General features: G+C 50.1%; 2 protein-coding genes across 8 annotated transcripts in view; one reads left to right on the top strand and one right to left on the bottom strand.

Annotated features, from left to right (window-relative positions):
* The window catches only part of NDEL1 (nudE neurodevelopment protein 1 like 1), a 44319-nt gene extending 39559 nt beyond the window's left edge, over nt 1–4760 (top strand). For 3 of the 4 annotated variants that reach the window (XM_074971956.1, XM_074971958.1, XM_074971954.1), the window contains one exon: nt 3369–4760. Coding sequence is in view for 2 of the 4 variants with exons in the window: in XM_074971958.1 (XP_074828059.1) it covers nt 3369–3376 (8 nt within the window). In the remaining 2 variants the exon portion in view is untranslated. The remainder of the gene's footprint in view (nt 1–3368) is intronic. The other variant, XM_074971957.1, reaches the window with a different exon arrangement.
* A 4647-nt stretch (nt 4761–9407) lies between these two features.
* Nucleotides 9408–13915, bottom strand: part of MYH10 (myosin heavy chain 10) — a 135238-nt gene continuing 130730 nt past the window's right edge. For 2 of the 4 annotated variants that reach the window (XM_074970843.1, XM_074970844.1), the window contains 3 exons: nt 13727–13835; nt 12516–12688; nt 9408–11085 (listed from right to left, as the gene is read on the bottom strand). In XM_074970843.1, coding sequence (XP_074826944.1) covers nt 10941–11085; nt 12516–12688; nt 13727–13835 — 427 coding nt within the window. In that variant the 3' untranslated portion in view covers nt 9408–10940. The remainder of the gene's footprint in view (nt 11086–12515; nt 12689–13726; nt 13836–13915) is intronic. The other 2 variants (XM_074970845.1, XM_074970846.1) reach the window with 1 other exon arrangement.

Below are 13915 nucleotides of genomic sequence, written 5' to 3'. Positions count from 1 at the left end.
TGACTTTTGAGTATTTAAATTGGTAAATCGATTTCCCTGGAAGTTTTTTTTTTTTTTTTTTTTTAATCAAGAAAGAAGATCGCAGCTGTTCAGTTTGCAAACCCCTCCAGTAAGAGCTCGTTAGAGGCTGGTGGAGTTTCCACCTCTGGCAGCGTACGCAGGAACACCCCAGCTCATTCCAGCCCCACTTAGACAGTTGTCAGAGCCTCTGCAGGGTCATAGAGAAGCTTTCTGTGCTGATCCCTGTGCCCGGAGACACTTGTGTACGTTGCGGGTTTTCCAGGCAGACGATAGCTATGATACTGACTTGGCATCACAGCTAGCAAACGGTGAACGCCCAAAGGAGTAAAGATTGCCGCTGGCTCTGGACTAACCTGCACTGTGACTGTTTTAGTTCTGCAAAGAATGATCTGGCCTTTTCCTCAGCGACTGCGTGCGAGTGTGAATGCCGTGAGTGCTAAAGAGCAGCCATTCTTGAGCTGGGTGGGAGCTGCAGGAAAGCAGCTGCTATAGTGGTGGTCTCCTCTACAGTGACATCAACCAATGGTGACTCAATACAGAGAATTGACTCAGCCATTGGAGCAGACAACCACCCTGTCGACAGAACTCTCCAGACAGGGAGCGTCTTCTGACCCTGATCGCTGTGCAATGCATCCTCAACGGCCCCTTTCAGGAAGCTGCCACGGTTAAGGAAAGCTGGATGAGGAGCCCATTGCCACTGAATCCCTAGGATCTTCAGTAAAACCAGAACCTTCAGGCTCTGGGTGTTGGCCCATCACATAGGCCTGCCCTGGGGAGCTCTGAAGCTGAGAGTGGCTCTTGGAGCTGAAAGATGGTCCAGCAGTCAGTGCTCTAGCCTGGAGCAGCTTCAGCTTCACCACAGGCCTGGTCTACGCAAGGAAGTGAGGTCATTGTAACTGCGGCGCTCAGGGGTGTGACCAGTCCAGATCCTTGAGCGACACAGTTAACCCCACCTAGCCCTGGTGTACACAGTGCTAGGGCAACGGGAATTCTCCTTCTCGGGGAGGTGGGGTACCGGTGCCAACCAGAGATCCCCTCCCAGTGGCATAGGCAACATCTTCAGCTGCAGCATTTTAAGTGTAGACAAGCTTCCGGCCTTTCTGTGTGACATTGGCAAGTCATTTAGACTCCATTCCCCCTCTGTACAGTGGGGCTAGTAATGCTGCCCTGTCTCCGGAGGAGAGGAGTGAGGATGAGCCCAGTAAAGATTGCGAGGTGCGTAGATACTATGGTGCAGCTAGAAATACCTTAGCTAGAGTGAGAGGTTGCTGTGAGAGCCCCAATGAAAGATTTGCCTCTTTCCGGAGGATGTGTAAACTGAACCTGGAGCTCCATGTAGAACCTCAGTCCAGCGCCATAAATTGATGAAGATCTAAACTAGGAGAGAACTGCCAGAGCCTGGTCAAATCAAAGCCACGTCCGGGGCACGTGTGGAAAGTGTCAGCCTGGAGCAGCTCCCGCTGTAAACCTCTGTGGTTGTTTCCTGACACACCAGAGAAAAGCTTCTCCCCACTTTCCTGGCTGATGTTGGCTTTACAGAGGGAGCCCCTCCAGCTTCTTAGAGCTCACAAGCAAATGGCTAGAATTACCTTAGCTAGAGTGAGAGGTTGCTAGAAATGCTAGAAATACCTTAGCTAGAGTGAGAGGTTGCTGTGAGAGCCCCAATGAAAGATTTGCCTCTTTCCGGAGGATGTGTAAACTGAACCTGGAGCTCCATGTAGAACCTCAGTCCAGCGCCATAAATTGATGAAGATCTAAACTAGGAGAGAACTGCCAGAGCCTGGTCAAATCAAAGCCACGTCCGGGGCACGTGTGGAAAGTGTCAGCCTGGAGCAGCTCCCGCTGTAAACCTCTGTGGTTGTTTCCTGACACACCAGAGAAAAGCTTCTCCCCACTTTCCTGGCTGATGTTGGCTTTACAGAGGGAGCCCCTCCAGCTTCTTAGAGCTCACAAGCAAATGGCTGCCAGGTGGTGGTAGATGGCGCCTTTGGGCTTCTCTGCACAAACACTGACTGCACAGGGAGTCTATCCCCCAGGAGCAGGCCATGCACAACGTGGACCCTGGTGCTGCGCACTCCCGGTTCCCTGTCATGCTTGGTCTACCCCGCTTTGAAACAGGATGGGAATAATGCGCACTAAGTGATAGCACAGTTCACAGACACCCTGGCTTGTCATGAATTAAACGTTTTTTTTAGACAAGTCCTTTTACATCCTGCCCTGTCTCCATAGCAGAGAGCGCCAGATGGGAAACCTATGGGACAAGATCTAAGGGGCTAGAGCCAAGAAGTGCGCTCATTATAGCCGGCAGGAGCAAAAATATGACGCCCTTTTAACACCACATACCGGCTGCTGCCTTAACTAACCCATCAGGCTTTTTGTGTGTGTGTGTGTACCGCTCCCCATTATTGGATGGAATCAGAACTGCTCTGCTGTGTCTCATATACCCTGTACTGCTGACAGCTGAAAAAGATTCTCCTTGGAGCCAAGGAGCTCTGAGTTCTATCCCCTCTGCTGTGTGCAGTTTGGGGTGACCATGGCAAGCAACACAGTGACCACCGTGCAGTTCTTGGGGCAGCAGATTTGTTACAGGGACCCTTGAAACATAAATGCTGCTTAGAAAATACCCAGCAGTTTCCCGGGGAGATAGTCTGGAAGCAAGCGCAAAACCAAGGGGCAGCTCTGGCTTTAGCTGTCCCGGCCTGCTGGCTCCAGTGAGCCCATGGGGAGGTGTGGGGCTTGAGCTGCTTGGTTCAGATTGTATCTGATGAACAGATCCCTTGGTTGTGAGGACGTGGCCCAGTCAGCATGTCCAGTAGCTGGTAACGCTTTGAGTGCCTGGCTCTGGGAGCCTGTTAACAATGGGATGGTGCACGCTCCCAAGGCCTGGCTCTATGGCCCTGCAGCTCCCCAGTGGGCAGGGAGAGTTTCTCTCACAGTGGGATGTAAAAACCCTGGGCAGGAGGAGCCCAGCCCGCTGGAGGCTGATCCCGTCTCTCTGTTCAGGGCTCCCATTCAGCACAGGACTTGCACGAGTGCATCACTTGAGTTGTCCCATTGACGTGTGGAGCTCAGGAGCACATGCTGGGGCCTGTGCCGAAGGGAGGCCTGAGTGACAGGTGGATGGCTTGCGGGACAACACCCTGCCCTCCCACCTTAGCTGGCTAGCTCCTAGGCCTGGCACGTAGCCCTTTGTTGGTGCTGCAGCCCTAAGCATGTCTAGGAAGGCAGCTGGAAGGAGTCGGGCTCCCACCTTCCAGCACTGTGCGGGGTGAGGGTGCAGATGCATTGGCCACAGTGTATTGCTGTATTCCTCATTTACTAGCCTCTCTTGTCTTCTCGCTCTTTAGGACAGTAAACGGCTTTGACCAAGGCCCCCCTCCAGGCATAGGATCGTCCAGACCCTCATCAGCGCCAGGCATGCTTCCTCTGAGCGTATGAACAGCCGGGAGGACTTTGAACTAACCCTTTTCTCAACCAGAAGCCCCCCAAGAAAAGAACTGCTTCTGAGTCCTTCCCATTACCACCCCCTGCTGGAACTCAGCCTGCCTTGTGGTGTGGAGCAGCGTTGGAGCCGGCCCGCTGCCTGGAGGAGTCCCAGCACACGCACAATCCTTCACTCAATGTCAATACAGTTTATTTTCTCCTATTGCCGTAGTGGACGTTCTCTAACATGGTCACACTCTGTCGTGGGTCACACAAGCTGATACGTGTGTTCTGTCTCACGGGATGCAGGAGTCTCACTAGCCAACAACTGATCCTCAGCCCTTCACTTTGTACCTTTCCTAACTTAGGTTTGATAGGATTCAAATGGCTGAATCTGAATTTCCAATCCCTCTTCTCCTAGCAGCCTGGCACTTAAGCACATGCTGCCACCACAGTTTCAGTATGGAGGGAACCATTTTTGAAGGATGCCAGGTACGGTTTAGATGTGTTAATCCTATTTGACAAATGCCCTGGGAAGGAGACTCCTGGCCTCAAACAACTTTTTAGATGCATGAACATTTCACTAACGTTCAAGGAGAATTAGAGTCTTTCTTTTGCTACTCTGAGAAGCCACTAATTGTGTTGGCAATGCTGCCAGTGCAGTAGGCCCCCTAAAAACGTGTGAGCATTTAGCCAGTGTTCAGATCTGTGTAATGTAGAACGACTAGACTTTACAGTGCCACCAATGGGCTTCTGTGACAGTTTTGGGCCACTCTGTACCTTGTGGGTCTGCAAAGCGATGTGTTTGTGCAATTTGCTGTCTCTCTCTCTCTGTGCCTCAAAATTGTTGGATTTCAAAAAGGACATGCAAACCTGCCAGTGGTTTGGTCTGTGGGTTTGAAAATCTCCCTCTCCAGTCTAGTCCATCCCACCTCATTTGGCTTTGTGGGTTTCATTTGTAGGAGCCAACTGATTTATTTACAAATGCCATGTAAAACCTGTTGCCCAAATGGAAGGGAAGGCGTGGAGGAGAATCACCACTTAATGTTAGGGGTTTGTACGTCCCTTTTTCCAGTGCATCCTTTGCTGCATTTGACTGTTTACATTTGTTTTATTGTATATAGGTTTGTAAACAATATCTTTGCCTAAGATATTTGTACATAACTTGGGCTTTGTAGCTTTATTTATTCAGAATCTATATGGCATGTTTAAATAGGACAGTATCATAAGACAGTTGCGACAAAGATCATGTGGTTTAAAGAAACAGTGAACTTCCAAAAAATAAAGCTCTTTTAACGTGGAACCAGTGGATTTTGCAGAAAAGAAGGTGGATGCTGTTTTGTGGGTGATTTCAGGGTGGGCAGGTTCCTCACTGAGTTGCCTGCTGGGGGAAGAGAAGATGGACAAGCTGGGCTGTCATTTCCAGGTGGGATTTTGTTCATGCCAGAACAAACCGGACTCATGCACTCTTAGACACTTGTCACCACAACTGTATGTGATGTGTCTTTTCAGCAGTGGCCCTGAGCTACTGCAGTGTCTGAGCAACCTGTTGGAGTCCTGCCCTGGGCCCTCCTCTTGGCTTTGCTGGGTTAGGAATGGACAGGGAACCCTGCCTGCAGTGACCACTCCCAGGACAGACTGGCTGTGTAACAGAGGGGCCTGCTCTGACCGGGGGAGGTGACTGAGCTCAGTGCTGGCACGCTGGGCTCTCGCGATAGGAAGGTGCCCAGAACCTGTGATCTCTTGAACGAGGGGCACTTGTGTGTGTGGTAAGAGGTAGATCAGGCTTAGCTAAACGGTGCACTTGGGCCTTTAGCAGAGCTGAGCCTCTGCTCAGTTTCCCACAGCACTGACCTCACAGAACACCTAGCACATTGCTCTAGGCTGAGCTCTCTTTGCTCCCACAGAGCAGTCTGCGTCTAGCAGGGCTTCGCTCCGCAAGGCAGGATGCAGCAGCCCTTGCTCCAAGGGCCCAGCTCCTGCCACCATGCTGTGGAGCTAGGCCTGCTGCGTCCCACCCTGCACAGCCAGGCCCTGGCTGTGGGGTTTGCAAAGGAGTTGCTTGGTCACTCGCTGCTGCTGCCCTATCTCCACCTGACACAGAGCCCACTACCCTCGCCCCTCCATCCCAGCCTTTGGTCCTTGCTGGGGAAGGGCTGCTCTGCCCAACACAGAGCCTTTGGCCTCAGCCTGCCTTGGGCTTCCCTGGCCCAGAAGCAGGGATGCCCACACAGCTCAGTGCTCTGGAGGGAGAGAGGCTGTTCTCCCAGCGCAAACACACCTTTGCACTGTGCTGGCAAATCCTGCTGGGCGCACCAGCTCGGGTGCAGAGCGCAGGTATTGCAGTGGGGCAGGCAGCCACGTCAGCAGACTCAGCCTGGCTGAGCCCAGGCCCTGTGAGCACCTCCGCAGTGGCAGGAGTGATGGCCAGGTACCTGCTGAGCTCCAAGCATCACCACCGTGCTGTGCCTAGGGGGGGTTGGCATCATGCCCACAGAGCCTCTGCTAAAGCCACTTCCAGCCAGCCTGCATGAGCACCCCTTCCCTCAAGGATAGGCCGGCTGCTTCCAGGAGCCCCAGGAAACCTGCCTTGGCAAAAACTGGATGCCCAGCAACCCTAGCAGGCTGGCTCCAGTGGGCCCCCTGCCATTAGAACAATGGTCTGGTCAGGGCAGGGGGGCTTTCCTACCAGCAGGTTCATTATGGCACCAAACTCTGACCTAGGCCATTTCCTTCACACCAGGGCAGGGCCACAAGGGATTGACACCATGACCAGCAGCCACTTCTCCCAGCCCTTGTAGTAACACTAGGTGTTGTCCTCTGAGTACACCCCCCCACCCCCATTAGTCTCTCTTGAGCCTGGGATTTTGGAAAGAGCCAGTCTGAGATGCTACAGCTCCCCCCTGCTGCTCCTGGGACACATTCCGAGAAGAACACAACGAGGGACAGATTTGCTGTTCCACACTGGGCTTCCCCATGTGCCCTGCAGCTCGGCTACTCGTCCCTTACACAGCAATTCTGCTGCCCTCTTCTGGCATGTTTTAGCTACTACAGCTCTCCAGGATCTGCAGCAACTTTCTACCATCGGAAGGACACTAGAAGCCCCTCAGCACAGGAATTGCCAGACTGCCTCAGCTCCAGCTGCTTTAGAGAAAGGTACAAGGACCCTGCCACGGGTAGCTGTGGGATAAACCTGTCCCAAGAGAACATGTCCATTGAATGCCCAACAGTTTTAAAGCCTCTCTCTCTAATTAAGCAAGCCATGTCCCTGTGCATGCTGCCGTACACAAATCGAGTGAGCCCTGAAGATTAACTGTCAGCTGCAGCTAGTCTGTGGCAGGTGTGGATTTTAATACTCACCATTGAGCCCCACAGTAGCTCCGCTCCCCACATCCTGGCACACGGAATGCTTGGTTTCCCAGGAGCCAGGCAGGATCAGGGGGTTCCCATGCTGACAGAAGTGGAGTAGAGTTGCAAGCAGCACCCCTCTTCTCTCACAGGGTAAATATTTATAGGCTCAGCGCCACGTAACAACAGAGCAGGTGAGAGAGGGAGAGAATTTGCCTATGCTCTGGGTACTTGGCATGAGCTCCGCTGTAAGAGTTCAGTTCCAGGTCACCCCCTCACATCCTGGAGTGGGCTGGAGCAGGCTCAGTACAGCTGTTGTTGTGCACAGAGTGCACAGTGCAGGGTGAAGCTGAGGCAGCAGCTCTCTAGGCACACTGGACCAAGCTTGTGAGGTGCAGGGTGCCCCTGGCTCTGCTAGGAGTTATGCCTGGGAGATGCTGAGCCCCTTACTCCACAGCCTTGGGCCAATAAAGTGATAACTTTCTTCCACACCAGTTTTATGCCATTCCCACCCCACTCATTGATATTTGGGTAGGGAAAGGACAGCACTGCTCTTTGATCAAAGTATTATCAGAGACTAGAAGAAAGGGTTGCTGAGAAAGCTTGTCCATGACAAAGAGTGGGGGTGGTGCAAGCAACCAAGATTCATTTTAATGTGGCCAAATGTCAAGTTCTAGCCTGGGAAGCAGAGACTGACCCTGGCTGATGCTGTAGCTGAACAGGCTGATGCAACCGTTGGTTGTACAAACAGGGGAATCTCAAGGAGTAAGGAGGTTTATGATCTCTGGCGCTGGCACTGCTGTGACTACTCCTGGAATACTGTGGCCACCTCTGCTGTCCAAAAGTGAAGACTTGATAAATTGGAGAGGGCTCAGGAACCACCATGAGAACAACTGACGGACTGGGGAAAAAATGCCTTATAGTGAGACTCAAGGAGCTCAATCTATTTGGTGATTTGGTCAGTCTAACAGACAAGATATAACAAAGATCCAAGGGCTGGAAGTTGAAGCTAGACAAATTCAGACTAGACAGAAGCTGCACTGTTAAACAGGGAAGGTAATTTACCATTGGAATAGCTCACCAGGGCGAGCGGTGAATTCTCCATCACTGGTGATGTTTCAATCATATCTTTTAGAAAAACAAACATTCAGTCACAGCTATTGGACTTGAAGAAGGAATTAATTGTGGGAAGTCCTATGGCCTGTGTTATGCAGGTCAGGCTAGATGATCAATGGTTCTGTCCAGCATTAAGATGCAAGAATCCCCTCCAGACAGAATGACCCCACTTGCTGTACCTGGGATGGGAAGTCACTCAAACTCCAGCTTGTGCAACAGGCAGCATGCCATGTTTGGAGTAAGGAAGACCTACAAAACCACCACACCAGAGCTCTACTGGAGCCATTATCTCCCCAGGCAACCCCAGATCCAATTCAGAGTCCATGGCTGGCTAGCAAGGTCTCTGAGCACAGGAATCAGCGCTTGGCTCAGTTTTTGGTCCATGTATCACCTTTAAATCCATAGGCTCTTCAGTCTTTGGCATTTGCAGTGTGGAGCCAAATGTTCTCTACATTAAGAGCAATTTTGTTCTCCACCTTTCACCATGCTAGTAACTTGTGCTTATGAATCACTGTGTATACTGGCCAGGGCTTCAACTGCTAATGAAAACATTATACAGGCCACCTCCCATCCAGTTCCCTGCAGGAACAGGAAAGGTTTTGAATTAAAGCCATCCACCTGCACTGTGGTTAGGGAACAGGGCCTGATACATAACAGACGCCTCTTTAAAGCCCATGTGCTGAAGCATTACAGGCCAAAGGCTAATTTGCATCTAGTGACAAGACATGGGCCAGCTATAGAAATTTGTGGGGGGAAGACCCTGAGCTGTGTCTTCCCTGTATGAACTGGTATGTTGATGGCCATTATCTTTGAGGACTTTAGTTTGTCTACAAAAGGGTTTGTATAGGAACATTTATTTCCAAATGACACCAGCTGAAGTCAATAGAAGAATCCAAGGTCTATTTTGGGTAGACTAAGCAGATCAACCATACTCCAATCCAGTAGGGTAAAGGCAAACTCTTCCTTCAGAAGCACTCCTCCAAAGCTGAGCTCACCTCCTCCCCTATAAAGTACAGTATGCAGCCAGGAGTTCAGGACTCCAGTGGGAATTGCCAATGGATGTTAACAGAGTTCTTATGCTGTAAATCTGAACTTCCCCATCCAGAAAGACCTCAGCTTTGGTTAAAGGCCAGAATGGAGACAAATCACCACAGGAAGTGTGCATGGATGGTCATTTATAAAACAGATCCATATGGCTGCAGAGTACCATGCATCTCCCCACTTGTGTATTTCTAGTAAGTTCAATGATTGGGCGTGCAATGAAAAGAACCTGCTAAAACTGGACTGGTAACCATGTCAAAAGCACAGAGCACTGGACAGGCCCTTTATACTCTATACAAATCAAAATAGGCTAGCTAACAGTAAGAAGGGAAACAGCAGCTGCCAAAGTCATATTCATGTTTATTAAGTCTATGTAGGCCTCAGGAGCTAGCTTTTCTTGTAAGTAAATAGAGCAGGCATCAGTATCTATAATGAATAAATTTATTGTCTTACAAAAATCATTGTCTAGAAATATGGGTATACAAGAAAACAAGATATTTGCAGTCAGATGCCTGGTGGTCAACAGCCAGTTCAATTAAAAAATATCCAAACACACAACAAAACCTTTGTAACAGATGTTAAAGCTTTTAACCCAAAGGAAAATCATGTTTTCAAGCACATTGCAGAGGGATGAGATTTCATAGTTAACACTGATTCATTATCATTGAATATCAATACCACCACTTTGACTAGAGAGGTACATGATATGAAGCACAGTCAAAAATTAATACAGTAAATCATTGTTATATAGGCAAATTATATATGTAACATTGTCTTAGTACTGTAGTGTCTAAGGCACTTTCTGTAATGTCAGTTTTTCAGCTATTTAAACAAAAAGAATGTAACTACTTGGTGTAACACTGGTCAAAATAAAAACCAAAAGAAAGAATTCACATCCACTGGCGTGTCAACTCTCAGGCAGGCAAGATCCATCTTTTAACCTCTAAACTACAGAGACTCCAAACAAGCCAAAAACATAGTACAAGTACAGATGGTCCTGCTGCTTTAGGCTCAACAGCTGGTAAGCGTGCCAGCTCTGTTTTACACAAGGCTGGCTCGGGTATTTCTTAAACCTGTATCTCATGGCTGTGAAACTCCCTCATGTCAAGAGGAGCAGCAGCTATTCAGCTCCATGCTCTGAAGACTACTCAGCCAGCAGTTAAGAGTAAATTCCCATCCTGAGCCTCTGCTGTTCCATGTTTATTTTTTCCATGTGACGGGTGTTCATATTTTACTAGCCTTACTATGTACAGAAGCCTTCAGACCGATATAGCAAGTCTATACAGATGCGAGGTATTGTACAAATTAGGAACGGTGATAATATTCAATTTAACTGTAGTGCACAAGCACTAATTGATGAAGCAGATGCCAACACTACTTCAAAATGATATGGCAGGTTAAAAATGGATACTATTCATTCAACCCTAGATTTCCCTCTGAACACTTCCGAGGCCTTTTCACAGTTTACTTGCTGATTGTGTGTTGCTCACAATAATTAGGAGAAAAAGAAGAGAGATACAGGAGCAGTTTGGTCTTCACAGTGCGCCAACAGATGTGTTACAGCCGAGGGCCACGTGAGCACAAAAGAAATGGAAGGGTGTTATCTGTACAACAAAGCATGCATAGTAACAACAATGGGTCTGCCCCACCCAACTACCGCTTGGGAATGAAGTTTCTGAATTGATAGAAAAGTTGTATCCTTCACATGATGCTTTATAAAATGGCTTTACAAGGAATACCTGGAAAAGAGATGCACTGAACAGAGAGAGTTTACTATATATAAAAAAGCAGTTGTACCTATATTGAAGCAGGGTACAGTATAGTGAGGCTACAGAGCCTTAAGACATAGTTGACCTGTGATAAGTAACCTTGTAGCATGCCAATATTACATAAGGCAGATTCACGGCCACAAGGCAGTTTGCTGGTCAGGTAAGTCCTTTGCACTCCACTCTGTGTAAAAGGGCTCTGCATGCTAATGGTGTGACACGGCTCTACTCGGTTTGGGCGGGCTGCGTTTCATTGAGGTCACTGCCTTTGCTTTCTGCATCGTCGTCAGAAAGTTCCAGAGAAGCACCTTCAATATGCAGCTGGCGTCTACCAGATCGACTTGAAGGGAAGGTGATAGGGCCACCCCTCCTAGAAAAAACCACCAAATGATTGCTGAATGCAGGCCTGTGGGGTGAATGGGTCACCTAGAAAGCCACCAAGAGGTATACGGTGGAACCCAGAAGTCCCACCAAGTCATCTACCCTTCTAGTCACTAAATACCTGAGCATCCTACACTAAGGAGGCTCCTGAAACCTTCCCTGGGGCCAGGAGTTATACCCCCGCCCCCCAAGACACTTTGTGTTTATGTCAATGCACACCACCTTCCCTAATGTCACGTAAGCCAGAAGCAGGGCAAGGAACGGAGTTTAGTACATTTGTGGACATTTAATGGCCCCAGATACAGGAACATCTAACACCAGCAGGAAATGGGCTCTCACTGCTACAGCACATGAATAGTGAAAAACACTGACTACTAGCTGATATCTGACTTGTGGACAACAAATGCTGTCGAGTCCTGCAACCCGACCAGAACCAGATGGGATCCAAAAAGTGTCAGGTTTGGGTCAGGTCAGAAAGAGTCAGCTCTCCTCCCACAGGGTCGGTGCCGCAGTGGCTGTGCACCTGACACTAGCCGGCCATCGCTACCTCGTGGCACTGCAGCACACACACACAGAGAGCCCAGCAGCGGGTGGTGGGTGGCAGGGCATGCAGCCACCAACGCATGCAGTGAGGCTGACCCCATAGGCAGGAGGGGGGCAGCGCTGATTCAGGTTCGGGGGGGGGGGGGGGGGGAGGGAAGGGGAAGGTTTAAAAATGAGGCCCGAGCAGACCTCTAAGATGCTGTATGTTATAACAGCGAGAACTGAGCTACATGCACTCCAGCACGACAAGCAACTCCTTCCATCTGCACTGCAGCACTGCCATGGTCTTACAGCTGGCCAGTTCAGCTGCTCTTTGCCTCTCCCACACTCTGCTCTGTGCCTAGCTCACTCAGTTCCCCTCCCCCTGTACTTCAGACCACACATCTTTCTTGATGTGCCAGAGAGCCATTCCCAGAGAGGGTACTGAGCTGGATTCCAGCCAGGATAAGGCAGAAATAAATGGTTCTCTATCACTTACATTAACAAGGAGCTGAGCCCCCTCCCTGATCCTTACAGCATTTCCACAGAGGTTGGAATCAATCACACTGACTAAAACCAACCCACCTGTCAGAGCTAGAGCCCGGAAGGTTTGGAGCCAACAGAGTACAAGGATCTTCATGAGGATTTACTGATATTTCCCAGCGTAGACCCTGGTACTCCAGATTCCAGTTTGAAGTTCCTGTAACATTACTGGCTCTGCTACGGCACTTCCAGACGGATTCTAACAGACCCTGGCGTCATGGAAGCCTCCCACCCTGAGAGTGAGTTCCTGTAGCTACCTTAAAGCTTCCCTGTGGCTTGTGAAGACCTAGGTAAGATGCTGCCTGTGCTCAGGGCTCCTTCCAGGGCCCAGGCCCGCAGACCAGCTCTGCTTACCTCAGCCTGTTTTTCAGAGTGCTGACTTCCCGGCTAAGGCCCTCATTGGCCTCCGTGGCATCGTCTAATTCACGCTGAAGTTTACGACGGGAGGCATTCACACGTGTTGCTTCTTCTTCAGCTTCCTCCAGCTGGCGTTTGAGCTGCTTCATCCTGGCATTAGCCTTCTCCATCTAGGGGAGAGAGCCAGGCTGGGAGCATGAAGCTTGACTCAGCAGAAAGCTGAGCAGCTGCAGCTGAGTGAAGTTTTGGGGTCAGGCAGAAAGGAAAGAGCTGAATCCTTGTCTTTCACAGTCAGCCTCGCCGGGGATTTTGATTGGGATGGGACAGAACAGGCTCACGTGTAAAAGTGGGATTCTGTCCTAGCCAGATGTCTCCTGAGTGAGTGAAGCTCCTCAGATGCACCTTGTGGAACCCACGTTTAAGTGACCAGACTATCATGCTATACAAATCTCCAGCTGAAGAGCTGCAATTCATTCTTGCAGACACACCAGTTGTGTCCTACCTAGCAATGGGGCCTGCAGGATGTAAAGGAGAGACGTGCTGGTCCCTCACATGGAGCCCACAGGGGGAGATCACCCACACCTGCCAGGTGCACAGTCCCCTCTGCCTCAAGTCCTGGCAGACCAACAGTGCTGTACTGATTGCAGTGTGGGATCCTAGTGGGGTTGCTGATGCCCAACTCCCCAGCTCGAGCAGGTGAGAGCACCATCTACACCATGGAGCCCATGCACAAAGGCTCCACTTGCCAGCAGCTTGCCTGTAGCTGCTGCTGGTGAGATGTTTTGGGATGGGAGTCAGGGCCACTGTGAAGGCCCCTCTCAGGTGGCTGGGGAGACCACAGAAAACACCGCGCGGGGAGAAAGGAGAGAGAAGGTCCCCGAGTTCCCAGCAGAAGCAGAGACAGTGTAAAAGCTGTGCAGCTAGAGACAGGGAGTGCAGAACTACCCAGCAGCTCCACCTGGATTTGCAGAGGGCCACTGTGAGAACTTGGACCTTGGGCTCTATTCTCATTGGGATTCATTGTTATTTGAACAGGGTTTGTTTTATGTCTGGTGTGGGGCTTTTGCAGCAGGAGTTTCCAGGGAGTTTTCTTTCCTCCAGGTTGATTGTGAAGTCTGTTTAGTGGGGCAGCAGTTGTACCTGAGGCTCTTCCTGGAGCACATCTGCAGGAATTTGGGTTTGGAGCACGGCTGTGCACCTTTGCTTACCTGTTCTTTGTACTGGTCTGCATGCCGACGCTCATCTTCCACCTGCATGAAGACTTCTTTCAGTTTCTTCTCTGTACGACGCACCAGCTTGTTAGCAGCTGCTCTTTCCCTAAGAAAACAGAGCAATGTTAACCCTAGGATCAATCAGCCTAGGAATTTTATACATTGGTTCACTTGTAGCAGTGTTCT

This window comes from Natator depressus, chromosome 14 (genome assembly GCF_965152275.1).
Source record: "Natator depressus isolate rNatDep1 chromosome 14, rNatDep2.hap1, whole genome shotgun sequence".
NCBI lineage: Eukaryota > Metazoa > Chordata > Testudines > Cheloniidae > Natator > Natator depressus.
This window is presented reverse-complemented; position numbering and strand designations above follow the sequence as displayed.